At 55.8% G+C, this 27,468-nt stretch overlaps 2 protein-coding genes across 8 annotated transcripts; one reads left to right on the forward strand and one right to left on the reverse strand.

The window, feature by feature from the left end:
• Window positions 1–368: 368 nt before the first annotated feature.
• SMTN (smoothelin) lies at window positions 369–23,142 on the forward strand. Of its 7 annotated transcripts, none has more exons than XM_084797348.1 (21): window positions 370–543; window positions 2,245–2,361; window positions 7,006–7,154; window positions 7,414–7,507; window positions 7,614–7,692; window positions 7,794–7,891; window positions 8,861–9,184; window positions 9,268–9,340; window positions 9,946–10,014; window positions 10,095–10,634; window positions 10,791–10,963; window positions 13,988–14,140; window positions 14,228–14,303; window positions 15,480–15,647; window positions 15,744–15,806; window positions 15,978–16,062; window positions 17,783–17,956; window positions 18,187–18,304; window positions 18,726–18,877; window positions 19,833–19,901; window positions 22,835–23,142. In XM_084797348.1, the coding sequence occupies exons 2-21, from the start codon at window positions 2,311–2,313 to the stop codon at window positions 22,983–22,985; spliced, it is 2,859 nt and encodes a 952-aa protein (XP_084653474.1). In that variant the 5' UTR covers window positions 370–543; window positions 2,245–2,310; the 3' UTR covers window positions 22,986–23,142. The 7 variants fall into 7 exon arrangements, with proteins under 7 accessions (XP_084653469.1, XP_084653471.1, XP_084653474.1 ...); XM_084797344.1 differs by having other exon boundaries at window positions 372–543; window positions 19,833–19,997; window positions 22,835–22,974; XM_084797343.1 differs by lacking the exon at window positions 19,833–19,901 and having other exon boundaries at window positions 369–543; window positions 18,190–18,304.
• On the reverse strand, window positions 23,116–26,284 carry SELENOM (selenoprotein M). The gene is made up of 5 exons (XM_084797350.1): window positions 25,986–26,284; window positions 24,649–24,684; window positions 24,432–24,466; window positions 23,729–23,807; window positions 23,116–23,654 (listed from the first exon to the last, which is right to left on the reverse strand). Exons 1-5 carry the CDS (start codon window positions 26,115–26,117, stop codon window positions 23,496–23,498), a joined length of 441 nt encoding a protein of 146 aa, XP_084653476.1. The 5' UTR covers window positions 26,118–26,284; the 3' UTR covers window positions 23,116–23,495.
• Between the last annotated feature and the right edge of the window lie 1,184 nt (window positions 26,285–27,468).

A 27,468-nucleotide genomic window follows, 5' to 3' on the forward strand; every position in this document is an offset into this window, starting at 1 on the left:
GCAAGTCTGTACTGAGGCCAGTAGTGGGTGGAGTCCGGAGAAAGGATGTAGTCTCAGGAACAAAGAGGAGGGCAGGGAGGGGCTATCCGGACCTCTCTGGACTTACACGGTCCCAAGCCCTTATTTGCCCGGCTCGTGGCACATTTTGGCCTTTGGCTTAGAGCCTGCATCCTGCCGAAGTCCGCCCGAGGATGTCAAAGACATCGCGGCGGCAGCCCCAAAGACTACAAAACCCAACATCCTTACACAGGGAGGGGCAGGAGTTTAGCGGGGGCGGGGCCTAAAAATTGAATTCTCCCAATAGGACCCAAGCAGGGGCGGAACCCAACGGAGAATTGGCCGAGACGGTTTGGCAGGGCGGGGCCAGCCAGCTGGCTGGCGCCGCGGGACAGGAGTCTGCAGCAGAGTCCAGGGGACGTTGCTGAACCGGCCTGGGATCCCGGACTGTGACGCCTCCCGCCCGTTTGTAGTATCTACTGCATCTGCGGGGTCCAGAGCAAACGAACACGAAACTGCACCGGAAAGGCGGGCCCGGACTGAGAGGTGGGTGTGAGGATCTCGGGGCGACCCGAGGAGCCGAGAAGAGTCCGGGGGAGGGGGTGTGAAACCTGGATGTCTGGACAGGGATTCTGGAACTCCCAGGATCGGGAGCCCCAACCAAATCATGGGAGCTCCAAGAGACAGGACTAAAGTTCGGAGACCCTGGGAGAAGGCACCTACGGACCTCAAAGAGGCTCCGCGATCCCCAAGACTAATCTGTGCGGCGCTGATACCTTGAGGAAGCTTTCCCAGATCCTGCCGCCCCCCGTCCCCCGCCCCTTTCCTCACCTCAGGGCCTTACCATTCTCCAGGACCTAAAAAACAAAACAAAACAAAACCGTGTAGCATGAAGCCATGGGAATGGTGTCAAGCAGTGGCAGGAATTTCGGAGCAGACAGTCCTGGGTATCACCTAGGTTTGGAACTAGGAACACCCTTGTCCAACATGAGGAAGTACAGCGCGTCAACAATCCTTTAGACTGGTGATCATTAAATGACGCTGGGGAGGGGGAGTTACCTCAGACAGGGTCGCTAGATTTGGAGGCAAAGACCCTAAGAATGGTTGGCAAGCTCAAGTAGTGACTTGAGCGTTAGGACTCCCCCAGACCCATCCACCGGATAGGGTGACTCACACCAAGTGACTGTTGTAGGGAGAGAGAGAAGGGATGATTTCGTGATGAATCAATGGAAGTGGGGGTCCTGAGGCCATTTCAGTCACCATATTAAGCAAGCATCTAGGTGTGCTTAGACCATGGATTCACAAATTCGGGAGACATGGGGTGCGGGGGGGGGGGTCTCCAGGAAGGAGAGAGTTGTTCGGCTAGAGACTGGCACCAGATTTAGGGATCCATTTTGAGGAGCAGAGGTTGGACAAAAAACAAACATCCAGGAGCCTTGGCTGCATTTTGGAAGGGGACTTCAGAAGGCAGAGGCAACCATTTGTGTTAGCTCCTTCCTGCCCTTTGAGTCTGCGTGGTTTTGACCCGCTGTGGTGACTCTTTGGCCCTTTCCCATCCTCTCAGTCTGCCTGAAGTCGAGAGGTTGGGTGGGTCAGCGTCCCAAGGGCCTTCCAGTTGGGAAGTGGACTGTAGGTGATTCCTAAGTGCGTGAACTGACAGGGAGAGCTGGCCACCTGGCCCCACAAGGTCAGGCCAGTTGACTTCACAGGGAGGAAAGGAGTTAAGACTGGATATGTACCGAAGGCGGGCTCCACAGACTGATAGACGCATGGAGCTCCCAAACCTATGGCAGTGAGGGACAGCAGCAGCAAGGCTGGGATGTGGAGCTGAGGGCGAGCAGAAGGGTAGAGATGAGTGGGTGTGTGACAGGGAACCAGAGAACAGGCTTGCACCCCCTGGTGGTCAGTACAGCCTGGGTGGGCCCTTCTGAGGTCCATGCCCTCCTTGTTTGGGGCTTAGTCAAGAGGCCAGCCTAGACCACATGGCAGACTGGCAGCCAAGCTGGTAAGGCTGGAAGGAACACTTACCCATGCTTGGCTTGCTGAATTTGTGGGGTTTTTTTTTTAACCACCCTTTTGCCAACCACCCTAGGGCAAAAGACAGTTCCCAGCCAGGAGCCACATCTCAGAGTAGGATAGGACAGAAATAAATGCTCTTGGTCTAGAGAGGGAAACAGAGGAATAAAAACCCTACGGACTGAGGTTCCTACAAGCCCCAGCAGCCTAACTCATGTCTGCCTCTTGCAGAATTTCCCCGAGTGCCAGCAGGGTCTCAGCAGGAGCCGACACACTTAAGGAGCTAGGAGCAGCAAGATGGCAGATGAGACCTTAGCTGGGCTGGATGAAGCAGCCCTCCGGAAACTGGTAAGCAGCCCTACTGCTGTGCAACGGGGTGGGTAAGAGCCAACTTGGGGGTGTAGGGCCACTGCGTATGTGCTTGTCGGTACATAAGGAGAGGGAGGGATTTGGAGGAGAGGTTCAGGGAACAGTGCCAGGTCCGTTCCATTTGGCTGATCCACAGGCCCTTGCGGCATGTGCCTATCCGTGTCCAGTGCTGAGACCTGGTCCCTACCCACCCCCAACTGTCATCTCCTGTTTAAACAGTAACTGCTGGGGACTCACCCATGGGTTGCTACAGGTGTGGGAAGGCTGGATCTGCCTCTCCCCAGCAGCCTGGGCACTGCCCACTCCTGGAAGCCTGCCCAATGATAATGGTAGCGCAGATGATTAATAAACAACAGATGGTGCTGAGTACACCACCTTACAGAGTGCCCACATATGCTCCAAGAGCCTAAAATCACCTGCCCAGATACTTCTGGGTAAAAGCTTTACCAGGGTCCAAACTCCAGAGGGGATCTTGGGATACCCAGAGTCGTGGGAAAGTCTGGGAGAACCATGACAAAGAGACTGTGGCCCTTATGGGTTCTGGGATGTCTAGTCTGTCGTTTTCTACTTTAAACCCCGGCTTCTTTACTTGTAAAAAGGGGTGAGGGAGGCCGGGGGGGGGGGCCGTAAACACAATATATATATAGGTTGCCAGTGTTAACAGAGAGATGAGATAGAGACTGCATTGGGCCACTCCATACTTGTCGGCCACCTTCTTCCTATTCCCGTGTACAGAGAGGCAGTGGGACAACACAACAGCGCAGCAATGTGTCCACCAGCAAGGCCTTCATGAAGCAGGCTGTGGCTGTAGGGAAGAGGGGCCACAGCCCCACCACCAAAACCCCAATCTCTGTCCAGGGCCAAAGAGTAAAGATTTTACTTTCTCTTCTAGTGTCCCACACCACCACCAATCCTTTACCCTAGAGGCAGAGGCTTGAGCCTCTTGGCCTAGTTGCCTTGACCTGTAGGCAGTTGCCCTGCGTGTCCTGGGGCAAGCACCTTAACCCCATCTGTGTACACCACCGCCAGAGGCCGACAGAGCCGGGAGATGGGGTCTCCAAAGATGCCCACCAGTCAAGAGTCCTCAGGAGGGTCGCAGACTCAGATAATTTTCCAGGGGGAAAGCCAGGCTGGGTGTCCAGGCACTCCCAGGGGATTCTCCAGCCATCAGACTCCCATTCTAACAAGGTTTGGGAGCTGGGAAAAAAGCGTTATAGAGAAGAGACAGAAGCAGTGATTGACGGACGCACTTCCTCCCAGCCCCGGGCTTAGGAGGAAAGGAAACGGAGACTCGATCCGGTCTCGGCTCCGCTGCCCCAGGCCCACCCCAGCCCTGCGGCTTCACCGTCCCGCGCGCGCCATTGCTATGCCCGGAGCTGTGAGGGTCCCACCCTCCAGCCTCGTGGCAGGAACGGGGGCGTCCCGAGCCGGGCTCCTCCCCGCGGGGCCCGGCCTTATATGGGAAAGCTGTGCCCAGCTGACTCGGGGAGCCACAGCTGCTTCCGGCCCGCTCCCGCACATTCCTGAGGACGGGGTGGTGGGCTGCGCGGGACGGGAGCACCCGAGGACAAGCACGCTGCGTGTGCCCCCTGCCACGTGTCTGCACGCCTTCCACCTCCCGGCCGAGTGACTTAGGTTAGCAGCTTAGGTGCTGTGAACCTCCCTTCCTTTACAGATGGGATGTTAAAGCTGACGATGGCCGGGGGCTTCCTGCCTGGTTCCTAGCCTCGGCGCCTGGCTGGAGACTGGGTGGGTGGGGCGTGGGCGAGCCCCGCGTTGGTGGCCACAGCCTGCGGGCCTTCAGCGCCCCCTGGCGAGGAGTTCCCTCAATTCCCCTCAACACTGCAGGTGGCTCTGGCTTTGGGATTGAGTGAGGAGGACCTGGAGGAAAATTGCTTCCTGTGCAGGTGGAGAAACTGTAAAGCTAGGGACGCTGCTTGGTCGGTCAGACGACCCCCAGCAGCGAAAATAGAAAGCACCGGAGCCCCAGTCGATCCCCCCCATCCTCCCACAGGAGGAGGAAGCACCCTCTTTCCTCCCAGGAGAATTTCACTAGGCAGTTTCGGAAACCATCCCCTTCCCCCTGGTGGACAATGGGTCTTTGTATTTCCTTCCCTCCCTCCCACAGTCCCCTCTGCGCAGTGGGGGTGACTTGAGAGGGTGGAGGATTCTGGACACAGTAGAAACACTGTGGTCTGACCTTTGGCATTTGAGAGGGTTGGGAACACAGGGCACACAGCAGAGACATTGGTCAAGGCTTTGCCCACAGTCCCAAAAGGAAAGATGCCAGGGGGAGTGGCCAGCAGAGTGAGGTCCACCTCTCAGCCACCCGCATTCACTGAGGGTATCCAGTGGGAAGATTCCAACTTCCAGATTGAGGTGCCGAGGTACCTTTTCCAGGGGTTGGAAATGGGGACCCACGAGATAAAGGTTAAGATTGGTCATTCTGTCTCTGGGCCTTTACCCTCTGGATCAGCTGTCCCCTAAGGCCACCAATCGCCAAATGTTCTGGGGAAGTGAGCATCATTCTCTTGGTTGTAGTAAGGTCTCCTTAGACTTTGACATTTCTGGACCACGCTAGAGGGGTCTCCGGTATAGGACCTCAGAGTTCCTCACCATAACAAGGAGACCCGAGCATCACAGCTATCTTCAGCCTTAGGCAAGCCTTGTAGTCAGAGAGACCTAGGCTTAAACTCTCAAGTTATTTGGCCATAAACAAAACACTCAAAGAGTAGTAGATAAGGGGGCTGGATGGACCCAGCAGTTAAGAGCATTTGCTCCTCTTCCGGGAGACCATAAATTGGTTCCCAGCACCCACATCAGGTGGCTCACAGTGGCGTTGTAACTCCAGCTCTAGCGGATCTGATATCCTCTTCTGACCGCCACAGGCACCCATACACGTGCGGCATCCTCTTCACAGATGCATGCATGCACATAAATAAAAATAAGTCCTTTTTTTTTTTTTTTAAGGAGTCAACCTGGGCACGATCATGGATCCCTTTACTCTCAGTGCTCAGGAGGCAGAGGCAGAGGCAGAGGCAGGCAGATCTCTGTGAGTTCGAGGCCAGCCTAGTCTATAGAGTGAGTTCCACAACAGCCAGGGCTACGCAGAGAAGCCCTGCCTCAAAGAAACAAACAAACAAAAATGACAAGTGGGCCTTTAGAGAGAGAGAGAGTCTGACACAGTTTGGGTCTCAGTAAATCGTCAATATGCCTTGTCTTTCCTGCTTCCTGTGCCTTCAATTCCTGGCTGACTAGAAGCAAGAGGAGACCACCCCCCTGAGTCACAGCTTCCTTCCAATCTTTGCTGTGTCCCTAGGGCTAGTGTCCCACCTAGTAAATTAGGAAGCAGTGACAGAAAGTTTAAGGACTATGCCCTGAGTGTAGAGCCAGGACTGGGACCTGATGGGGCTCTGGCTCTCCACAGCTCCTCAGGAATGTGGGCCTTGGCGGGGGGTGGGGGGTGGGACAGGGGGGAGCCTGCCCCCCGAGGCTTTCCCTGCTCTCTTCAGATTTAGACAAGCTGGCTAGTGGCTAAATTGAGCCAGCTCATACTCCCTCCTGAAACTTATCTCTGCTCACCCTCTACCTCCCAGCTCCCCAACTGAGAAGGAAAGGCCAACTAGGAAGAGGATTGAAAGAGAGCTAGTCACCAGGCCCTCACTTGTTCCTGTTCGCCTATCAGACCCACAATGGAGGCTTAGCTCTGCCACCACCTGCTGGCCAGCCCTGAGCCAGCCCTCTTCCTTAAGATCCCTTTGAGGAGGCACTCTGCCAGGGGATGGGGGGAAGGCACCAGGACTGCCTGCACAGCACAGAGAAAGTGCACTCTTCAAACCTGTTTCTTCCCAGTCCCCAGTTGCCCATGAACTACAGGGCTGAGATGCTTATGGGAGCTCGTGGGAGTGGGCCGGGGCTGGGGGGGGGGGGGGTGAGGGGGGGGAGCTCTAGGTAGACTCTGATGCTAGCTGCCTTCTCCTTATCTCTCTAGAGGACCAGCCCTTCCCACTCTAGGTCTTGACTTCTTCCATGGTGGCTAGGACTAGACCATCATCAGTAAAAGGGAAAAAAGTAACCTTCAGCCAAGCAGGGAGCTAGGACTCTGCAGTACTTGCCTCTGCCTCAGTTTCCCTATCTGACATCTTTCCCAGCAGGGCCCTGCTATCCTGGGACTAGATCACCAGGAGTCTTTAGGTACCTGAGTCACCCTTCCATTTCCAGGGGCCCTGTTGGTAGCTCAGGGGGTTGAGCACACTCTTCCTGCTGTGTACTCTTCCCCCACTAAAAAAAGATTAATGAAATACCTGGGAAAGCAAGTCACAGAAAGGAGTGTCTGACTGCTTGGCACTTGGCTTGGATCAGTGGTTGCTGGCTCTCACTCACAGAAAGGTGGTCTCGGCACCGCAGTGCACAGTGGGCTCCTCAGGAACTTTGGCATTTTATGAGAAAGGTCTCCCCCTAAAGACCCTGAGTGGGAAGCAGGCACGTGGAAGGCTTAGGGTGGGGAGAGACTGGAGACAAGCCGCTCCTTGTGCCCCAGGCTGAACCGTGGGCAGCTGGTGCCAGTCCTTTGTCCCTGACAGAATGCCCCACCCCACCCCCTCACTCCCACCTGCCTTGCAGCTGGAGGTCACAGCAGATCTGGCTGAGCGTCGACGGATCCGCTCAGCCATCCGGGAGCTACAGCGGCAGGAGCTCGAACGAGAGGAGGAGGCTCTGGCGTCCAAACGGTTCCGTGCCGAGCGGCAAGACAACAAGGAGAACTGGCTACAGTGAGTGGCAGGGCAGAAGCGGGGGTTTTTTTCGGGTGCAAATGATTGTGGTTGTGCAGTGTGGGTAGCATGTGGCATTGGTACCTCTGTCCAGGTGTGTGTGTGTGTGTGTGTGTATTGATGCTTGCTCAGAGGTTCTACCCAGGTGGTTCTGTCTCTCTGCCAAGGTTCAGGCCTCCGACACTGACCCCTTTCCCTGATCCCACGCCCCCCCAGACCCCATCATGCAATTGTGCTTACGCTCCCAATGTCTCTGCAGCTCTCAACAGCGGGAAGCTGAGCAGCAGGCTGCCCTGGAGCGCTTGGCGGGGCGCCTGGAGTCCATGAATGACGTAGAAGAGTTGACCACACTGGTGAGGCCCAAGGCAGGCAGGGGATAGGGGAAGGGTCAGTGAAGACCTGGATTCTACAGTCCAACTCCCCCACCACCACCCCCCGTGGCCTGCCTGTCACCCACAGCTGCGGAGCGCCGGTGAATACGAGGAACGCAAGCTGATCCGGGCGGCCATCCGACGGGTACGCGCGCAGGAGATTGAGGGTAGGTGCCCTGCCCTAGGCCCACCCTTGCCCTGCAAGCTGCTGCCCACAGAATCTCAGTCGCTTCCTGACACTTGCGCCCACCCCCACTCCCCCTTCTAGCTGCCACCTTGGCTGGGAGACTTTGCAGTAGACTTCCCAGGAGTGGCTCCCAAGAGGACAGCAGGAGGCCACCAGTGCACAGATTGGACCCTGGTAAGGTAAGGAGGATGGGTGTGGAGGGAGGGTGAGCCAAGTGTCTTGTGCCTCCTGACGCCAAGAGTACGGGGCGTAGTACCTGTGTGCCTTTGCTATACTGTCATTTGACTGGGAGATGGCCCTCGGCCAGTGTTTGAGGAAACTCCAGAGCTCATTTCTTATACTCTCAGGCAACTCCAGCCATATGCCTTCCACTCCAGACCTTGAACTCAGGCTTTTCCTCTCAAAGCCAGCCTGTCTACACAACTCCAAGTTGTTATTTCTTCCCCAGTGCTACCCTCATGGACAGACACACTGGCACCTCTCCTGCTTCCACACCTACCCACTTCCCACCCCTGCCTCTACCACCCAGCCTGTGCTCAGCAGCCAGAAGGAGCTCCTAGAAATGAAAGTCTAGTAGCCGGGCATGGTAGTGCACGCCTTGAATCCCAGCACTCGGGAGGCAGAGGCAGGCGGATCTCTGTGAGTTCGAGGCCAGCCTGGTCTACAAAGTGAGTCCAGGACAGCCAAGGCTACACAGAGAAACCCTGTCTCGAAAAACCCAAACCAAAAACCAACAACAAAATGGGCAGCCCACATCCTTACCTTGGCTGTCCAAGGCCTGCATGTCAGGATCCCTGCTAATCAGTACTCAGTGTCAAGACATACAGTTCCTACTCATGGCCAGCAGAGGATGCTAGCTGCACAGTCTGGCACTACTGGGCTTTTCTCCCTGATTAGCCAGACTGAGGCTAGCGTCCTCCTCAAGGGGTCCTTTAGGAATAGGAGTCCCCAACCACTGGCATTAGGATCTGGTCCTTGTCAACCCACCTTTGGCACTGACCAGCCTTCCTTACGCAGGTGTGCATTCAGGAAGCCACGCCCAGCCCCTCTGCTTTGCATGGCCTGCTCTGTCTGCTCGGCCCTCCACGGGTGGGGGTTGCCCTCGGAGTCAGAGAAAGCTTGGTTGCTTCCTGTGGGGTCCGCTGCAGGGGTCAGAACAAGAGCAACAGGAACAGCCACAGACAGAAGCGCCACAGCCAACCGCAAGCCCTGAGGATGCCACCCAGGATGTGACCACAGTGACAGTCCTGCTGAGGGCCCCGCCTGGGGGCACACCCAGCTCACCTGCCTCACCTGACAGCTCGCCCACCACTGCTTCTCCTGAACCTCTACTAGAGCCTTCTGGAGCTCAGAGTCCTGCTTCCGAGGTTCCAGACAGCTCGGAGCCACTTCCTCCTGCTTCAGGAGCCCCTGGCCCTGAGCCCCCCATGTCACCAGCATCCCCCAGCCCTCAGGGCCAGGTCATCAGCAAGGTGAGTTTGATGAAAGGCGGGAGTGCCAGACAGGTGATTTTCTTGGTCTGAGAGCTCTTTCCGATGTGGTGCCTCCCTTACAGGCCCTGCCTGGCCCCACAGAGCCCTCTAATACCTTGGGCCCTGCCAGAGGCTCCTCCGACACTGAGAGAGCAGGTGAGGACCCCTGGACAGGTTACTGTTGCCCTGTCCTGTCTCGCCCGTCACTCCCCTTCCCTTTCCCTGACTGTAGGGTGGGTTCTGATGCTTCCTTCAGAAGCTCTAGCTTTCTCAGGTTCAGGCAGTCCCTGACACCTCCCCCCCCCCCACTGCCCCTGAGGTGTTCCCGCCCCTGGCCAGGCCCACCCCTACCACCCATGGCTAGAGGCCTCCTTACAGCCTTGAAAGGCAACAGGCCTCCGGCACATTCTTCTCCCCAATAAGGGAGTACACCCATCACCCAGCAGCATCTATGGGCAGTACTGGGGTGGGGGCTGGGCTGTCCCTGAGTCCCTTTAGTATGGAGAATCTGGATATCTTCCTTGGGCCATAACTTACCCCTGGCCCTTTAAGAGTGCCCACGTCACCCTGGGGGTCAGTGCAGGAGAGAAAAGGGGGTGCCAGTAGGAAAGGAGGCAGGCCTCAGCAGTGGGTATGCTGACTATGGTAAGGAGGTGTTAAGGAGAGGAATGTGTGAACAGCACCCCACCATCCACTTTCCTTCCCCCCCACCACCACCCCCCGCCCCGAATATGGCTGCCGCGTACTCACCGACCTATCAGACTTGGCTGACCGACAACCCTGCCAACGCGCCCTCTCTGTGCTCACCCAACAGCCAACCCCAAATCGAGGTACTACCCATATTTACCATCCCTAGGGTCTGGGCAGTCCTATCCTACCCTGCCACTGACAGCTTTCTGGTCTCTTCTAGAGCCAACCCCGCTCAGAGGACCGGCCCAGTTCCGTCAGGCTAGCTCTGTGAGAGACCGAGCCCGCAAGTTCACATCTGATTCTCCTGCGGTTGCCAGGCTCCAGGATGGCCCGTCCCGAACAGCCCTCACTTCGCTGACCCCCACAAGGCTCCCAGGCTCTTCCCTCATCAGCACCACCCCTGCCTCCTCCTCCTCCTCCTCCTCCTCCTCCTCCTCCAGCAACTCCTCCTCTCGAGGGCCCAGGGACACTTCCTCCCACAAGAAGCAAGGAGAACTTACTCATTCTCTGGCCCAGCTTCAGAGCTGCCCTCAAGAGGAAGGCCCTGTGGGGCGGGGCTTGGCTCCCAAGCCCCTTGAAAACAGAGCAGGGGCACCCAGGCCCTGCTCAGAAGAGCCCAGTACCCCACTGCCTGTGGCCATCGGCACTGGGGAGCCAGGGGCCAGTATGAAGACTACATTTACCATTGAGATCAAGGATGGCCGTGGTCAGACCTCCACAGGCCGGCGAGTGCTGCTGCCCACGGGCAACCAGAGAGCAGGTAGGCTCCTCACCGCTGGGGTGGGCTACTTGCAGCCCCTCACTCTCAGGTCTGCATGTAACCGAGGCCGTGGCCAGAGCCCAGGGTGCCACTCACCTTGACTGGCACTGTCCTCACTCCACCTGGCCCCAACAGCAGTCCTTCCTCCCCAACCAGAACTGACACTGGGATTGCGGGCTCCTCCGACCCTTCTCAGCACCAGCACTGGAGGCAAGAGCACCATTACCCACATCAACAGCCCTGGGACTGTGACCCGGCTAGGCAGTGTCACGCACGTCACCACCTTCAGCCATGCCTCCCCTGGTAACCGAGGAGGCTGCAACTTTAAGGTGAGCATTCCACCAGCCTCACCATTCACCACCTCCAGAGACTGCTCATGGTAGCTAGCAGCCTTTCTCTGTTCCACTCCTCCGCTACTATGGACAAAGAGACACTGAGGCCAGAAAAGGAGCATCGCTGCTAACAGTCCACAGTTAGTTAGTGGCATGGCTAAGACCGAACCATACTTTATCACCCAAAGGCATATCTGAAGTCATTTTTCCCATATGATGATCTTCTGTTGTTTAGTTTTATTTGACATGGAATCTCTTGCACCCTGGGTTGGCATTGATCTTAGTGTATAGGCAAAGCTGACCTTGACCTCAGTGATCTTTCTGCCTCTACCTCCCGAGTGCTGGCATAAGAGACCTGCGCCACCATGCCTGGATCCACTTGCTGATCTTTGATTCTTGTACCTGAAGGGATCCGTCTGTTCTTAATGAACAGATGTGAAGGCTGAGGCTCACGGAAGGTGGCGGAGAGTGTTCGCCTTCTTTCTGTGGCAGCCTCTCTCTCCCCCCCCCCCCCCCCCCCCCCCCGTTCTCACCCGTCACTAAACATCAGCTCCAACGACGTGTGGATCAGATCACAGGCTAATCTAAGCTCAGCCTAGTCCATTAGGAGATTGTTGATTAGCATCTCTGCCGTGGGGGGGGGGGGGCTGGGCAGAGACACTGATGAAGACAGGCAGGCTGGGGGCGGGGGGGGGGGGCGCACCAGGCAAGTGGGGCGTCAGCCCAGCAGGTGCCTCGGGAACCGAATACCGGTGTGCCCCTTCTATTATTCATCCTAAGCCCCAGGCTCAACAGGCTGGGAGCTCAGCTGGGGAGTACATTCCTGGTGGGCTGCCCAGGTAATGGCCTCTGTGCTGTATGAAAGACTGACCGGGGACTTTGACTGAGGTGAGGCGGTCAGATGGAGCTAGCTTTGGGCCTTGTGAGAGGGGTAGCAGGGAGCCTTCTTGAAACAGATAGATTGGGGTGGCTGTCGTGAGGGCTGGTTACAGATGAGGCTCATGTGGTGAGTGAAGACTGACTTGGGCCCGGCACTAGCAACTCACCTGTCTCCCCATCCGAGGAGTACGGTTGATGTGTCTGCAATGCGCTTGTGCAGAGCCAGGGGTTGGATCTGAGCATCATGGCTGGGCCGGGGGGAGGGGGGGGGCAGGGGCATGTCTCTCAGTGCCAAGCCCCCATTCCAGTGGATTGCTTAAAACCCCATCTTCCTGTGCCTCAGTTCCCCTGACTTGTTCAAGGCTTTTTAAAACAATGTGGCATGTGTGTCCCGCAGGATACACAAGAGTCCAGCAAATAGACGTCTCACAGCTAATAGACATAGTGTCTCAGTTCGCGCCCTGCGCCCTGCCTCTGTTTTTCCACCTATGGTCATGGGCTCTGGTTTGGGTAATCCTTGAGACGTGCAGCAGGCTCTCTGCCTGTTTGAGCAGGCTACCCATCCCCCGCCATCCCCTCCATAGAGGATCCCAGAATAGGTTTCTATTTGGGCAGTTGCTCCAGCTGGCTGGTGGCAGGTTGGGAGGCCAGGAGGGGCGGGGCAGACTCACTGCCCTTGCCTTTGCCCTCAGACCAGCTGCAAAGACTCTGACAGTCCCTGCTGCTGTCCCACCATTGTACCCCAGAGTCCCTGCTTAGCGCTATGCCGGGAGTACCAGGGCCTGGGCCTGAGATGGCTGTGGCCTTTGAGGAACGGTTGAGCCAGGCATTACAGGAGCTGCAGGCGGTGGCTGCAGCGGGCCGGTCAGCAGTGACCCAGGCAGCTGAAGCTGCCCTAGCTACTGTAGAGCCAGTGGCTCAGGCAGCTGAAGAGCTTCGAGCAGAGACGGCAGCCCTGAGCCGGCGACTTGGCGCACTGACCAGGCAGGTGGAGGTGCTGAGCCTGCGGCTGGGTGTACCGCTTGTGCCGGACCTGGAGTCTGAGCTAGAGCCCAGTGAGCTCTTTCTGGCTGCTGCCGACCCCGAGGCCCTCTTCCAGGCAGCTGAGGATGCTGGGACCCCTGTGGCCCACCCGCCTGCCTTTAGCACCCGCCGCCGCAGCTCTTCTGCGGGTCCCTCTCGCACCAGCAGTCTCGTAAGTCGGCCTGTGGGAGGGAATGGCTTCGAGCCCCAGCTCTGCTGAGTGTCTGTGGATGTGCCAAGACTGCCTCAGCCTTAGTTTACCTCACTGTACAGAGTGGTGCAGTGTACAGTGAGGTGCCTCTAAGATTGTCCCTCTAAGATTGGGACAAGAAGGTGCCAGGCTCTTGCCCTGGCAGCTGTCCTGCTGCCCTCTCCAGAACAGCTGCCACCTCAGCTCTCCTTACCCTCATGACAGACAGAGGCCCTGCTGGGCGGGGAGGGCTGTGGTGGCTGGGCCTTGGCTTCAAGGGGCGAGATGGGAAGGAGATCCCCTGGGGGAGATAGGCCAGTGATGGATGCTCCTTAGATAATGGTTGCCAGCAAGGTAGGAAGAAGGGAAGTGGCATAGAGCTTCAAAGGGGTCTTGAAGAGCTTGGGGTAGCTCCAGTCAGACACCTTGTTAGCTCTTGAGACCTGGTCCAGCGCCTCGGCAACCAAGACGTGCAATCTGTGCTGCCTGGGAAGAAGCTAGAAATGAAATGATGGAGAGAATTCAACTTCAGGATCTACCGCAGCTCAGCCCTCGGGCCACATCACACTCCCAGAGGGCCTGTGCGCAAGTCATTCGGCTGCCCTAGCCTCAGTCTCCCCTCTGCCTAATGGGGACAACAAAATCCCCAGTGCTTGCTTACACGGATATTTTCTACTTGAATGGAAAACCATTGTTACTGATGCTACCGATTTGTATTAATGTGATTCTGGATGTGTGCAAAACTCTCCAGGGCTGCCAGGTTCACTGCAGTGGGTCTGAAACCAACACAGCCAACCTACATTAGCAGGCCTGGCAGGCTGCTGGGGTTATTTTTACTGCTGTGCCAGGGGCCCTAGGATCTAACCCTCTTCCACGCAGGTCGCGGCCACATCCCTGCGTAAACCCTACACCCTCTCCATACTCTGTAGATGGACCCAGATCTAGCAGAGCCCGCCTCTGTGACTGTGGAAGCAGCTAATGGCTCAGAGCAGACTCGAGTGGACAAACCCCCAGAGGGGCGGAGCCCCCTGAGCGCAGAGGAGCTAATGGCCATCGAGGATGAAGGGGTCCTGGACAAGATGGTATGTCAGCTCTGGTAGGCTGGGGGCTGGCAGAGGGTAGGGATGGGCACGCCTCAGGTGTGCGACAGCTGCTTTCTCTACCACAAGCTGGACCAGACAACAAACTTTGAGGAACGGAAGCTCATCCGGGCCGCTCTCCGAGAACTCCGACAAAGAAAGAGAGGTAGAGAGCGAGCGAGCGAGCGAGTCACCCCAACTAAGACCTAGCCATTCCCTCCCTTCCTCAGCTGCTCCCCTCAATCTGGAGTCCTTCCATGGACACTTCCAGCTCAGAAGTTTCCCTCCCCCATGTCCCCTTCCCCAGAGCCACCTGCTCCCTGGCTTCCTTTCCCTGTGCCCAGCTGTTCGGTCCCTGTCACTCCGCTCAGCCCTTCTCACCTTGCATCTAATTGCTAGCCACTGTTGAGTGCGCCTTGCTTGAGTCCAAGTAATCCTCCAGTTGCTCCCCCACCCCCATCTCCCCACCCCATAGCCCCCCCATATCCCCCCTCCCCCCGCCAGGATGCTCTTAGCCTCTCTGCCCCTGGATGTGGCTATTTCCTTTTCCTACAGCTCTTCCCTAGATTTAGCACCTCTCTCCCTCATACTCTAGGTTTACTTCCGAACAGCTGTTCTCTGAGAACAATTACTTCCCCACCCCCTACTCCCCTCCACCCCCCCCCCCACCTCCTCCCCATGGGCAGCCAAATGCCTCACGCAAGCATTACCCCTGCTGTGCTAGGTGTGCCTGCTGTGCTAGGTGTGCCCTCGGTCCGTCCGGACCCCCACCTACTTACTTTTTCTGCAGACCCAGTTAACCCTGTCACCTGTCAGCTTCTTTCTCAATTGTCCTTTTACCTGGCTCTGATGGCTTCTCCCATACCTCCACCCACCCACCCACTCCCTGGGTGTAGGGGGTGTTTGCTCCCCTCCTTCCTAAGACTAGTCTGAAGGTCCACCGCTCAACCGCTGTGCCCGCCCAGCTCTCTCTGGATGTCAACTCTTCCTTCCTGGCTCAGCTGCTGATTCCCATAGAAACTCATCTTTGATCCCAACACCCCTTTGACATCAGCTGCTCTACATTCCCTCTTCCAGTGGCAGGAACCATCCCCCCCCTGCCCCACCCACCTCCCATCCCCCCACCCACCTCCCCTCCTCCCCCGCAGCACACACTCAGTTCTGTACCAAGCTGCGGTTGTCCCCACCACATCTACCCCTAGAGAGGCACTGGTTTCCGGCCTCACTGGTGTTTCTAACGAGCTGCCTCCACTCCATCCCATGTGCCCCTTGTGTCTGTGCATGGTGTGCCGTGTGGCGTTGGGCGACCCTTCCGGGCATGCATGGGGCATCCCCTGCCCAGACCAGAGGGACAAGGAGCGAGAACAGCGGCTACGGGAGGCACGGGCCCGGCCAGGAGAGAACAGAAGCAATATGGCTACTACACAGACGACCACGAGGCACAGTCAGCGGGCAGCTGATGGGTCAGCTGTCAGCACCGTCACCAAAACTGAGCGACTCGTCCACTCTAGTAAGAGGCTGAGCAGGGGCTTGGGGCTCAGGGTGAGCTCAGAATGCCTCCCTTCGTCTCTTACACACTTCTCTGTCCCATTTCCTGCCCACCCAGATGACGGCACGCAGACAGCCCGCACCACCACGGTGGAGTCAAGTTTTGTGAGGCGATCGGAGAGTAAGGCCACCTGCTCTCTCCTGTGCCTGCCGCCTGCTCACCTCCTCAAGCTCCTCCTTAAACATTCTCTATGCTGTCACGGACGTCTTCATTTCTCTACTCTGTGACTATTATCACTCTTGTATTTTCCTTTTGTCCCGCCCAAGCCCTCACCGGCTCTCTTTTCCACAGATGGCAGCAGCAGCAGCAGCACTACAGTTCAAACCAAGACCTTCTCCTCCTCCTCCTCCTCTTCTTCATCCAAAAAAATGGGCAGGTGAGTGTGGGGCAGTGCCTCTGGGGACCTCACTGCATTACCCATTCTGCCGAGTGGCAGGCAGCTACCGAGCGTGTCCTGATGGCTTTGTGATCTCTCGTAACCCTCAGTCACACCCGAGGGTAGGGATGGGAGAAGCTGGTGGAGGCCACACACCTGCTGAGGCTCTCACACTGAGCCTTAGAGAGGCCCGCCCGCCACTGCTTGCTGGCACTTCCGACATCTGGAAAGTCACTCCTGGGGGTCCCAGAGCATGCTGACGTCTTGAGGCACTCGTGATGGAGGGGTACACCCCACAGTACAGAGGATAGATAGTGGGGCTGCTAGAAAGCACACCACTAGTGGTTCCAAGACCCCTCACTTGGTGACCTGCATAAGCAATCCAGCCCTGCAGTTGTGTCCTCTGGAATCCTATAAAGAGGCCTTGATGTCCTCATTGTCAGTGGAGGGAGTAGGGGTCCCTCGCTCCCCTCGTAAAGTTCGTTAGTTTACGTGTTTACTCATTGTGTCTGGATCTTTTGTTTTGTTTTGCTTGTTTGTGCTGCTGGGTATTAGAACCTGGGGCCTCGTGTGTGCTGAGCCAGCACTGCACCACTGCCTACATCCCCAGCCCTCTTTTCGCTTTTGAACTTTGAGGCAGGGTCTCTCCCTAAATCACCTATACTGGCATTAAATTCCCTCTGTGGTCCAGTATGCTTTGGACTTGCCCCAGCTACCTAAGTGTCTGGAATTACAGGCCTGCGTTTATTTTTATTATTTTTATATTTTATTTTTTTTATTATTGGCAGTATGGAGAGAAGTGGGCACATGATGGAGTCGTACTGTGAGTCTCAGGCTGGTTTTGAACTTGTGATCCCCTAGCCTCAGCCTCCAGAGTTCTGGGATTACGGGAGCACACCGGGGTCCCTTGTAGTCGTTATGTAGCACAGTGGGAGGACTGGGGTTGTAGCTCAGTTGTAAAGCATTTGCTTAGCACACAGGGGACCCCGAATTCCTTCCCCAGCACTAGAAGTAATACCAGGACACACAGTGAAGTTTTAAGAGGCATGAGATACTACTGTAAGCATTTTGTGCTGTTCATTTTATGACTTTTTATTGGTTTGGTTTGGTTTGTTTAGGTACTGGGGATTGAACCTAGGGCCTTGTGCTTTCTAGGCAAGTTCTTTACCAATAAGCTGCCTTTTATTTTTTATTTTGAGTCGGAGTTTGCCTACGGTATCCAGTCTATAGCTCAGTGGCTCTCGAACTTGCCACTTTTTTTTTTTTTTTTTTTGGTGCAGCCTTCCCAGTAGCTGGGATTACCAGCCCATGGCACAAAGTCTGAAATTTGGCACTGTAACACACCCCTTTCGAAAAGCCCTGGGCACCAAGCCTGATCAAATAAGCTTGGCTGCCGATATCCTGTGTTTGTGCCTCTATGTACTCCTCCAGAAGATGGGTGTGACACGACACCCACCCCCCACTTTTACGGCCACCATAACCCTTTTCGTTTGTTAGTGGAAGTTGCTGGTGATGTTCTGAGGTTGAGGTCAAGGTCATATAAGGCTGACCTTTCCCTCCTCATAAGCACCCATAGCGGCCCAGGAGGACCTGTCCGCGCAGCTGTGCAGAGCTCCATCAGTTTCAGTGCTCCCAACACCAACACCATTAAACTAGTGATCCTGCCAAGAGAATGGACCCACTCTTCCTCCAACCTAACATTCCTTTCATCGCCTTTCAGCATCTTTGACCGAGAGGACCAAGCCAGCTCACGTCCAGGCAGCCTGGCAGCCCTCGAGAAACGCCAGGCAGAGAAGAAGCGAGAGCTAATGAAGGCACAGAGCCTGCCCAAGACGTCAGCATCCCAAGCGCGCAAGGCCATGATTGAGAAGCTGGAGAAGGAAGGCCCTGCAGGGTAAGTGGTACAGGGTGTGGGCTGGCCAGTAGGATGCTCTTGGCATAGAGGACAGCCCGGAGCTCAGTGGGTGGAGCCAGGGAGGGGAGAAGGGGGCGGTCCAGTCGTGAGAGAAAGGCTGCAGGTCATGGAAGACTAGACCAGCGATCCACAGGGTAGGCTGGCCCAAGAGTGGAGTCTTGTGACCTTCCTTCTCCCCACACTACCCCTCCCCGCCCCCGCCCCCGCAGCAGTCCTGGAACACCCCGTACAGCCGTGCAGCGTTCTACCAGCTTCGGAGTCCCCAACGCCAATAGCATCAAGCAGATGTTGCTGGACTGGTGCCGAGCCAAGACCCGCGGCTACGAGGTGAGCCCTGTGGAAGTCCTCGGCTCGGTACCACGTGCCCTGCTCCGAGTCCCAGGAAGGCCTACTGAAGACCCGTGGGTTGATGAGCATGATTCAAAGACAGATCCTTGGGGGAGGGGGGTCCCTTCCGTGTTACACTGGGTAAATTTCTGTACTTGCAGTGAGGAGTGCCTGGAACATGCCAGTTGAGTGGCCCTGGGCTTCTCGGTAGCCCCTTACCCCTAAGGATCACAGCACACAGGGGTAATAAGCCGAAATGGAAGAAACTCATGTTTTAACTCCCCGCCTTGAACAAGTTACAGGGCCTCTCTATCTTTCTCTGAGCCACATTGGCCTAGGGCTGGGATGCCACAGAGCAGATAGCAAGCACGGGAAAGCTGCCCCTCAGACTCCTCCTGACCAGTGCTCCCACCTCCCGTAGCACGTGGACATCCAGAACTTCTCCTCCAGCTGGAGTGATGGCATGGCCTTCTGTGCCCTGGTGCACAACTTCTTCCCTGAGGCTTTCGACTATGGGCAGCTTAGCCCACAAAACCGGCGCCAGAACTTTGAAATGGCCTTCTCCTCTGCCGAGTAAGTATGGGCCCCCCTCTCCGACTATGGGTGTCAGCTGGGCTCAGCAGCCCCGAGACCCCACCGAAGTGGCCAGTTGTGCAGTGGGTCTGCAGGCGAGACCCTCCCCCCCACCCGCCCCTTCCCCAGAGTGTCCATCCTCCTCCACCCATGCCCACCTGTTGCTGAGTGTGCCAGGGGCCCACCGGAAGGAAGGAGCGTCAGGCCCGCCTACCAGCCCAGGCTAAATAAAGCCCACCAGGTGGCCCCGTTCATAACCCCGCCCTCCTCCCTCTACCCCGGTCCTCTTCTCTCCACCTCTCTGTCCTGCTCTCTTCCCACTATCACCAGAGCTTCCTGCTCCCACGGGATCCCAGCTGGAGATTCCAAAAGGAGGCTCCTGGCCCAGGCACCATGCCCGAGTGACCTATATAGGCTTATATAGGACATCGAAAGCCCTCCACTTTGGAATCGTTGCCCCCTGTCTGCACACTGCACCCAAGCACCCTCCTCCATTTCTTTCTTATGCTCCCCTTCCCTTTCTGGCTCCCGCCAGGATTTTTCCTTCTCCTCCTCCTCCTCCTCCCCCACTCCTCTCACGCCTCCCTCACTACCCCCCCCCTCCCTGGGGCACAGCCCTCCTCTCCAACCTCGGCACCACCGATGCCGTTGCCCCCCCCCCCCCCCCGCGTTCCCGCTTGCCCCAAGAGTTCTCTGCACCTGTGACTGGTTTGGCGTCCCACCCTTGTCTGCACTGCGCACCATTAGTGACGGGTAGTGAGCGGCACGTCCACCATTGGGAGGGGGCATGCGGGAGGCTGACGGGCTGCGGCACCGAGAACATAACTGAACTCATGTCTCTGTATTGTGTATGTGTGTGTGTCTCTGCCCTCCCTTTTCTCTTGGCCTCTCTCCCTCCCTCCTTCCTCCACCGGGTCCTGCCCCCTGCCCCTTCCTGGCCCCCTACCCTCCCCAGGACCCATGCGGACTGCCCGCAGCTCCTGGATACAGAGGACATGGTGCGGCTTCGAGAGCCTGACTGGAAGTGCGTGTACACGTACCTCCAGGAGTTCTACCGCTGTCTGGTCCAGAAGGGGCTGGTAAAAACCAAAAAGTCCTAACCCCTGCTCGGGGCCCCACGGTGAGAAATGTCGCCGCCCCCACCTGTCCCATTTCACCGGACTCTGCTCATCAGTGCACAGAGAGGGATGAGGGGGGAGGGCTCTGACAATTCGGACTGGAGGAGGAGAAGGAGCTGCGGGCACGGGACAGGCCCAACAAGTGGCAAGAGACATGGACAGTATAGCCTAGCCGGGAAGGAAAAATCTTGATGAGGGGCTGTGAAGGGAGGGACCGTAGTTTGAGTTTGAGCTTCCTTGTGAGGACCAGGGAGTCTGAGGTATCCAAATAGGAGAGATGTGCTCAGGCCAGCATTCTAGAACAGTCCTCGGGTGAAACTTGAGATGTGTAAGATGGACCAGCATCAGCAGAGGGAAGGTAGAGAGCCAGCTGTGGTACTACATGCTTGCAATCCCAGAATGCCGCAGCTCTAAGCTTGAGGATCACAGTTTAAGGCTAGCCTGGGCAACATAGTAAGACCTTGTCTTTACAAAAAAAAAAAAAAAAAAAAAAAGTAAAAAGACAGGCTCCGGAATCTGGTTTGGAGAAAGGGAGGGTCAAGCTTGTAGTGTGCCATATGGGGAGTTGGTGGTGTCCTCCTCCAAAGTGGGGAGCCTGGTAACAGGGCCAGTTAGTTCAACAGGAAGATGTTGCTGGCTGGATTCCCCGAAACCATATGGCTTTCCTCTCTGGTCATCTCACCTCAGGGCCACCGTGAAGAATTCTGACTCAAGCTGGCTTTCCCATTACAGATAACGAATTCAGAAAGCAGGCTCGGGCCAGAGAGCAACGCCAGGTCCCACCGCTAAATTCCCACCGGTTCTGTAGACAGAAGTAGGTGGGAGGCGGGGCCAGGGGTCACAGAACAGGGCAGTCTTATCCAGCACGCATGAGTGGTCACAGGTAGAACCAGGATGGAAAGACAGAGGTCCAAAGGGAGCAAATGAATTGCGGGAAGACATATGACTCAGAAATGGCGTTAACAAGGATGCCCTGGGGGTGCCCTCCTGGGTCAGGGTCCTTGGGGGGGAAGGAACACATGTGCACACACACCCGGAGGTTCAGGTATGGAAAGCCAGGCTTGGTACTGCCTCTAGGTCATATATGGACTTTGCTGCTCCGCAGCCCACTGTAAAGAAAAAGCAGCTTTAGTGCAGCTCTGAACCCGTAGGAAAGTATGACTCAGCTACGTGCTGTTGCTTTAGTTGCCTGGTGTTTGCTTTGTCACTTGGGTAGCCTGAACTGTGTACCCCAGTATAAACAATGGCTTTATAAGGTCTCCAGGGAAGGCACCACGGGCAGGAGAGTGCTCCAGGCTTGGGGGAGGGAGGCTGGGATCTCTGAGAAGATAGCTGCAGTTGGAAGATGCTCCGGAGAGAGGCTGTCTCTTCACCATGGTACTGCTGGGTAAACAAGCCAAATGTGGGGTGGGGATGACCCCAAGGGCACATAGCCCATCATCAGTAGAGCCAGGTGCCTGTCACTTATCCTGAGTACCTCCAAGGTCTCAAGTGAGGTCGGGAATGACTAATGGGGGGGAGGGGGGGCCACAGAACAGGGCAGGGTCTTACCCAGCATCCGTGAGCAATCAGAGTTAGAACCAGGACTGAGAATTTTTTTTCTGCGTCCCAGCATCTTTGTAAAAGAACTGGTGAGGATCTGGGCTGTGATCCCAACTACGCCAGAGGCTGAGGTAGGAGGCTCACAAGTTCAAGGCTTGCCTGGGCCACAGAGTGATTTCAAGACTAGCCCCAGCAATTAATTTATTGAGACCTTCATCTCAAAAAGTAAAGAGCTAGGGTGGTAACTCAGTGGGTGAGAGCTTGTATCTCAAGCTTGAGGCCCTGGATTTAATATCTTCAGTACCACAAAATGCAAAAATAGTCTAGGTGAGCTGGGAGTAGACCTCAGTTCTACCACAACCCCGGGTTGGGCCAAATGGGAGGTGGTCTTGGGTTATGCCATGTCTGGGGACCAGCAGCAATCTGCTTTTTAAAAAACTTTTTTTGGTCTTCCCTGCCGAAGTAAACTTTGAACAACGGTGACTATGTGAGCCAGTGCAAACAGGCAAGACAGAAGAGATCTTAGTTAGAGACAGGAGGGAAACCAAAGCTGAGTTTGTACCCCATCTTAAAGCTGTGTGTAGGGGTCACAGTTCCTTCTGTAGGGAAAGAAAAGCTCCAGATGGTTGCAAATCCCAGGGTTGAAGGCCTGTGTCTCATACCAGGCCCACCCAGATACCTTCTGAACGTGCAGCTTTACGCAAGCAGCCCAGTTGGCTTCCTGAGTGAAGTGCAGCTCTCTGAAGGCACCACTGAGCTCAGCATAGGGTGCGGACAGTCCAGCTGATATGGCTGCCTCCCTAGCTCCCTAGCTCCACCCGATGCAGATGATAAGGCTTAAAGAAACACCCCTGAAATAGCCCCTGACCTCCATTCCCAGGAGGTGACCTGTCCCCTCACAGAAAGTGGGTCCCCGGGGAATCCTGGCAGGTAGACACTAGCCAAAGAGGAAGCCGCCTAGGGTATAGTGGCCTAGCTGAGACTCTACCAACCAGTGCATGACCAGGAGATGGAACCCCAGAGAGGGGTTGGGGTCCAGAGCCAGCACCTGCCTGCCTAGGTGGGGGCATGGCTCACTCCCCAACCCAACCCCAAGTTCTACACACTCAGCCTTTGGCCAGACTGGCCCCTAGGTTTGGTTGTGGGTTTCCCGTCCTAGAAAGCCTTTCCAACCGATGGACAGTCTGGAAGGTTTATGGAAAGAAAAGCAGGCAGCGACAAAGACCTCAGGGTAGAGGGACACACAGCACGGAGCAGGCTGGCACTGACGACAACTCCTGTGCCCCTTCCTCTGCAGGATGCTGGTGGATTGTGTGCCCTTGGTGGAGGTGGAGGACATGATGATTATGGGTAAAAAGCCCGACCCCAAGTGCGTCTTCACCTATGTGCAATCGCTCTACAACCACCTGAGGCGCCATGAGCTGCGCCTGCGCGGCAAGAATGTGTAGCCACTCTGCTCTCACCGCCCGCCGCTGCAGGCTGCTGTCCCCACGGCCCCCAGCACCGACCCCTCCCAGTGAGCCTGCGCACCGCTGCCCAGTCTCTCGAGACACCCCTCCCCCTTATACACACGCAGCGTTTTGATAAATTATTGGTTTTCAAGGATTCTGACTTCTCTCTGCTGTCTCTGTGGTGAATTATCCCCAAGGGACCCCCATCTCCCGCAGTTAGGCAGTAAGAGTCAATCGAGGGTGTTCAGGAAGTCCTATTTGCTTTCTCACGTCATCTACTCGTAGCAAGTAAGGAGAAGAGCCTCAGGAACTGCGGACAGGGATTTAGTAGAGCTGGGGAGGGGAAACCAAGGATTGAGAGGAATCCCCCCCAACCCCACCCCATTTCCGTTGCTTTGGAGACAAGTGTCGGCCCTCAGCAAGAGAGATGCTCCCGGGATACTGAGCGCTTCATTCTGTCTCCGGGGCGCTGGAAGGGGAAGGTCCCAGCTCCACCGCGACTCGTAGCTACAGGTCGGCGTGCTCTGAAGCATCCTCAGGGGGCTTAGCGGGCGCCGATAGGTACTCGGCGGGCACCTGCGCTTCCGGCGCCGACTTGCGGTAAAAGCCGAGCTCCTGTACCAGCGCGTTGATCTCGTCCCGGGTCATTTGGCTGAGTGGGATTCGCTGAGATGGAGAGAGAGAGGGCGGGATTGAGCAATTGGCCATTTGTCGTGGGGTCCCTCCCGCCAATGCCTCACCTCTAGTTCCTGGTAATTTCGGCTTAACAGCACGAGTTCGGGGTCTGCGCCGGGGAGGTGCTTCATCACCAGGTTGTGGCTGGAGGAGATGTTAAGGAGGTGGGGGGCAAGGTAGTGGTGCTCCTGGGTGATCACTGACTTTTGAGCGTAGGTAGGGACCCGATCTTCATTCACTATGAGATCAGGGTTCAGAGAAGTAGAGGGCCCTTCTCTCTGCTAGTAAGCTCAAGATCCTCTGGACAGTCAATATCAGCCTCTTTGGCAGAGAAAAAGAATTTTCTTTCTGTGTGAAAACCGGAAGCTAGGGCTGGAGAGATGGCTCAGTGGTTAAGAGCACTGCCTGCTTTTCCAAGGACCTGGGTTCAATTCCCAGCACCTACATGGCAGCTCACAACTGTCTGTAACTCCAAGATCTGATATCCTCACACCAACGCACATAAATTAAAATTATTTTTGTTTTGTTTTGTTTTTTTGAGACAGGGTTTCTCTTGTAGTCCTGGCTGTCCTAGGCTCACTTTGTAGACCAGGCTAGCCTCGAACTCACAGCGATCGGTCTGCCTCAGCCTCCCGAGTGCTGGGATTAAAGGCGTGTGCCACCACCACCCGCCGTAAATTAAAATTAAATAAAATGTAAAGAAAGAAAGAAAACCGGAAGCTACTCCTAGGTGCCCCGCCCCTCTTCCCCAGAACAGGAGAAGGATACTACAGTGGAAGGTCTTGTGTGACAAAGCCCTTCACCTGGAAAGGAACCACAGCATTAGAAAAGGGGACCTCAGAGCCCTCTAGACATGGCAAACGAAGCCCAAGGGAGGCCACGTATTGTCAGGTCTGGTCTCCTGATTCACAGGGCAGAGACCCCCTTCCTGGTCCCCACTTAGTGTTGCGTATTCCCTAATGGGGACACTTTCCTTCATTCTCACCTCCTTTAGGCGATTCAACTGTCATCCTCCACAGGTCTGGAGAGAGAGAGAGAGAGAAAATGGGACAAGTCAGGAGTCCTTCATATGCCAGCTATGCAGACGCAACTTTGCTATCCTTGACCCTGAGTCGGGTCAGGCTGTGGGCTGGAAGAGCATCATCCAGGTGTGGAGGCAAAGGTCCTGTGGGCAGGACCTCTGTACAGGTCGGGAAACTTGGGGCCTAGAGCCACAGAGGAAAGGATGAGACACAGGGACCAGTCGCGGGTCCCTGCCTGCTGGTGACTGATAGCTGACCAATGCCCAGGAGACGTGCATTACAGCATCCTCCCCCTGTCAACAGAGGTCTAACCATGGCCTTTGGCCCTTGAAACCTCATGGGAGAATCAGACTAGAAGGAAACAGTTCAGAACTGCCCTGAGGGCCCTATTAGAGGCACCTGCCATCTGGTCCCTACCCCACCCCATGCAGAGCTAGCCCTGCCCGCCACCTGTGGTCCAGCTCCACAAACCATCTGGTTGTTCTTCCCTATCTTGGGAGGATGGGTGGGATCTGTCCTCCCAGATCCTGACAGGAAGTCCAGACCTCACAACCACCTATTTCAGACCTCCCTTACATTCCCGTTTGTAAAAAAAATCAAACAAACAAACAAAAAAACAAACCAAAACACACACACACACACACACACAAAAAAAAAAAAAAAAAACTCCCCCCACAAAAAAAAAACAACAACAACACCACAAAACTAAGGCCCTCTGAAGAGTCTGTAAGCATCCCCATCACTTAGGAAGACTCCAAGGGAATTCCTTAGCCCGTGGGATGATGGGGGAGGTGGTCCAGGGCAGCTGTAGAGTGTTGGTTTCTCATTTCCCTGGCTGCTCCTCTGACTCCAGCACAGTGAAGGGAGGAGCTTAGAAGGTCTTTTCTCCCCCAGAAGAAGAAAGATCGTGGAACGCAGGGCACCAAATTGGGGTGGAAGTAGGAATAACAGGGGGAAAGTGGGGTAATCAATGGGGGGGGGAGCTAATTGGAGTCTAAGGAGCGATTTTGGAGAATTATAGCCTAGAAAAGAGGATGTCCAGACACCCACGATAGAGCCAAGCCTGGAGCAGAGGAAGGGTTCAGAGGGCCAGGCCGCAAGGACGACGTCTCTTGCTCCCCACAGTGCATCCTGCGCAGCCTGCGGCTGAGAAATAGAGGAGATGATTCCGGCGCCATGCAGGAGGGGAAGAGGGGGAATTCAGGAATTCCTCTAATACCAGAATTCCTGAAGGCCAAAGTGGTCTTCAGGGTTTTGTGGGTCTGTCTGTCTCACCAAGGATAGGGAAAAGCGCACTCACCTCCACCCGCCCCCTGGCCAGGCCTCGAAGACGGTTCCAGTCGGGTCGGTAGGTGATGGCGGGGGTGGCTGGAGCCACTAGGGCCGCGAGAAGCAGCAGCAGCAGCGGCGGCGACAACAGTAGAATGCTCATCTGTGCCTAAGCAGGAGAGGTTCCGCAGGCTGCACCCAAACTCGGCCGCTGCGCCACGTCTGGCTCCCGAGCTGGTCCCGCCTCAGTCAAAGGCTCCACCCAGCTACAAGCCACGCCCACTCCCACCCCGGAGCCACCCAGGCTTGCATGGGTGCCTCCCACTAGCCCCCAAGGCCTGTCCCAGATACTCTATGACCCTCTAGATTTCGGGTTCCCAGGCCTCACAATTTCCAAGCTGTATTTGCCTGCACAGTGAGTGTGGACACTGCCGCAAGATGCCAGGAGACAGCGCCACTTCGTGCCACTAGAGGGCGCCGGCGGGTCGCAGTTGGACACGAAGATTTCTGGGTCAGACTTTAAGGAAGCAGGAACCTAGGAAATCTTGACACGCCTTTGATGTCTTTGAACGAAATTCCGATCAAAGCTTCAGTTTCCCAAAGCCCATGTTGTAGAGAGGACCATTACCTATGCCCCAGCGCGAGAAGGCTCAGAGGGTTAAAGCCCTGTCATGCGAACCTGACACCGGAGTTTGATCCCCCAAACCAGCAAAAAATAAAGTGAAAGGAAAACACTAGCTCCCACAAGTTGTGCTCTGTCCGCCCTGCGAGCCCCGAATTGTGCACCATGGCATATAATCATGATGATGATGATGATGATAAATAATAATAATAATAAATATAAATTCTTACACCAGAATATTACCTAGTCTTTTTACCTAGAAAGGGTAAAAAGGGTTAATAATACAAAATACATCTCACTAGAACAGTATCTGGCCAGAGATAGGAGAGGGGTGTGGGGAGAGGGAAAGAGGCTGCTTCACTTTGTACAGACCCCCCCCACACACACACACACACTACCATCCCCTACTGTCCTTAAACTCAAAGCAATGCTCCTGTCTCAACCTCCTGAGGCTGGGGTTATTAGGGCAGTCGCCAGCTTTGTGAGCCCTCCATTATCAGCTCTTCCCTTTCCTCATCAAAACTCCCCCTCTGCCAGTGAACTCCATTTTGCGGGTTAGAAACTGTTTCAGAAATGTAAACTAGACCAAGTCATAGGTTTGGGTTTGCGCCCCAAACACCTCCCCCCCACCCCAAGTCATCCGCCCAGACCAAAGAGGATGCAGGTGCCACTTCACCTCCTCACGCCTTCGGCAGACACAGCAAGAACAGTCAGCTCTCTGTTACCCTGGATTCAACCAGTCTGGAGTTGGAAATATTAGGAAGTGAAAACTGCCTCTGTACTGAACGCGTGCTCTCTTTTCTTGTCATCATTCCAACCAATGGAGTGTGACAAGTATTTATAGCATTTGCATTGTATTAGGTGTTATAAATTCTCTAGAGATGATGAGGTT

Source organism: Acomys minous, assembly GCF_964271855.1.
Source record: "Acomys minous genome assembly, chromosome: 10".
NCBI classification, from domain to species: Eukaryota; Metazoa; Chordata; class Mammalia; order Rodentia; family Muridae; genus Acomys; species Acomys minous.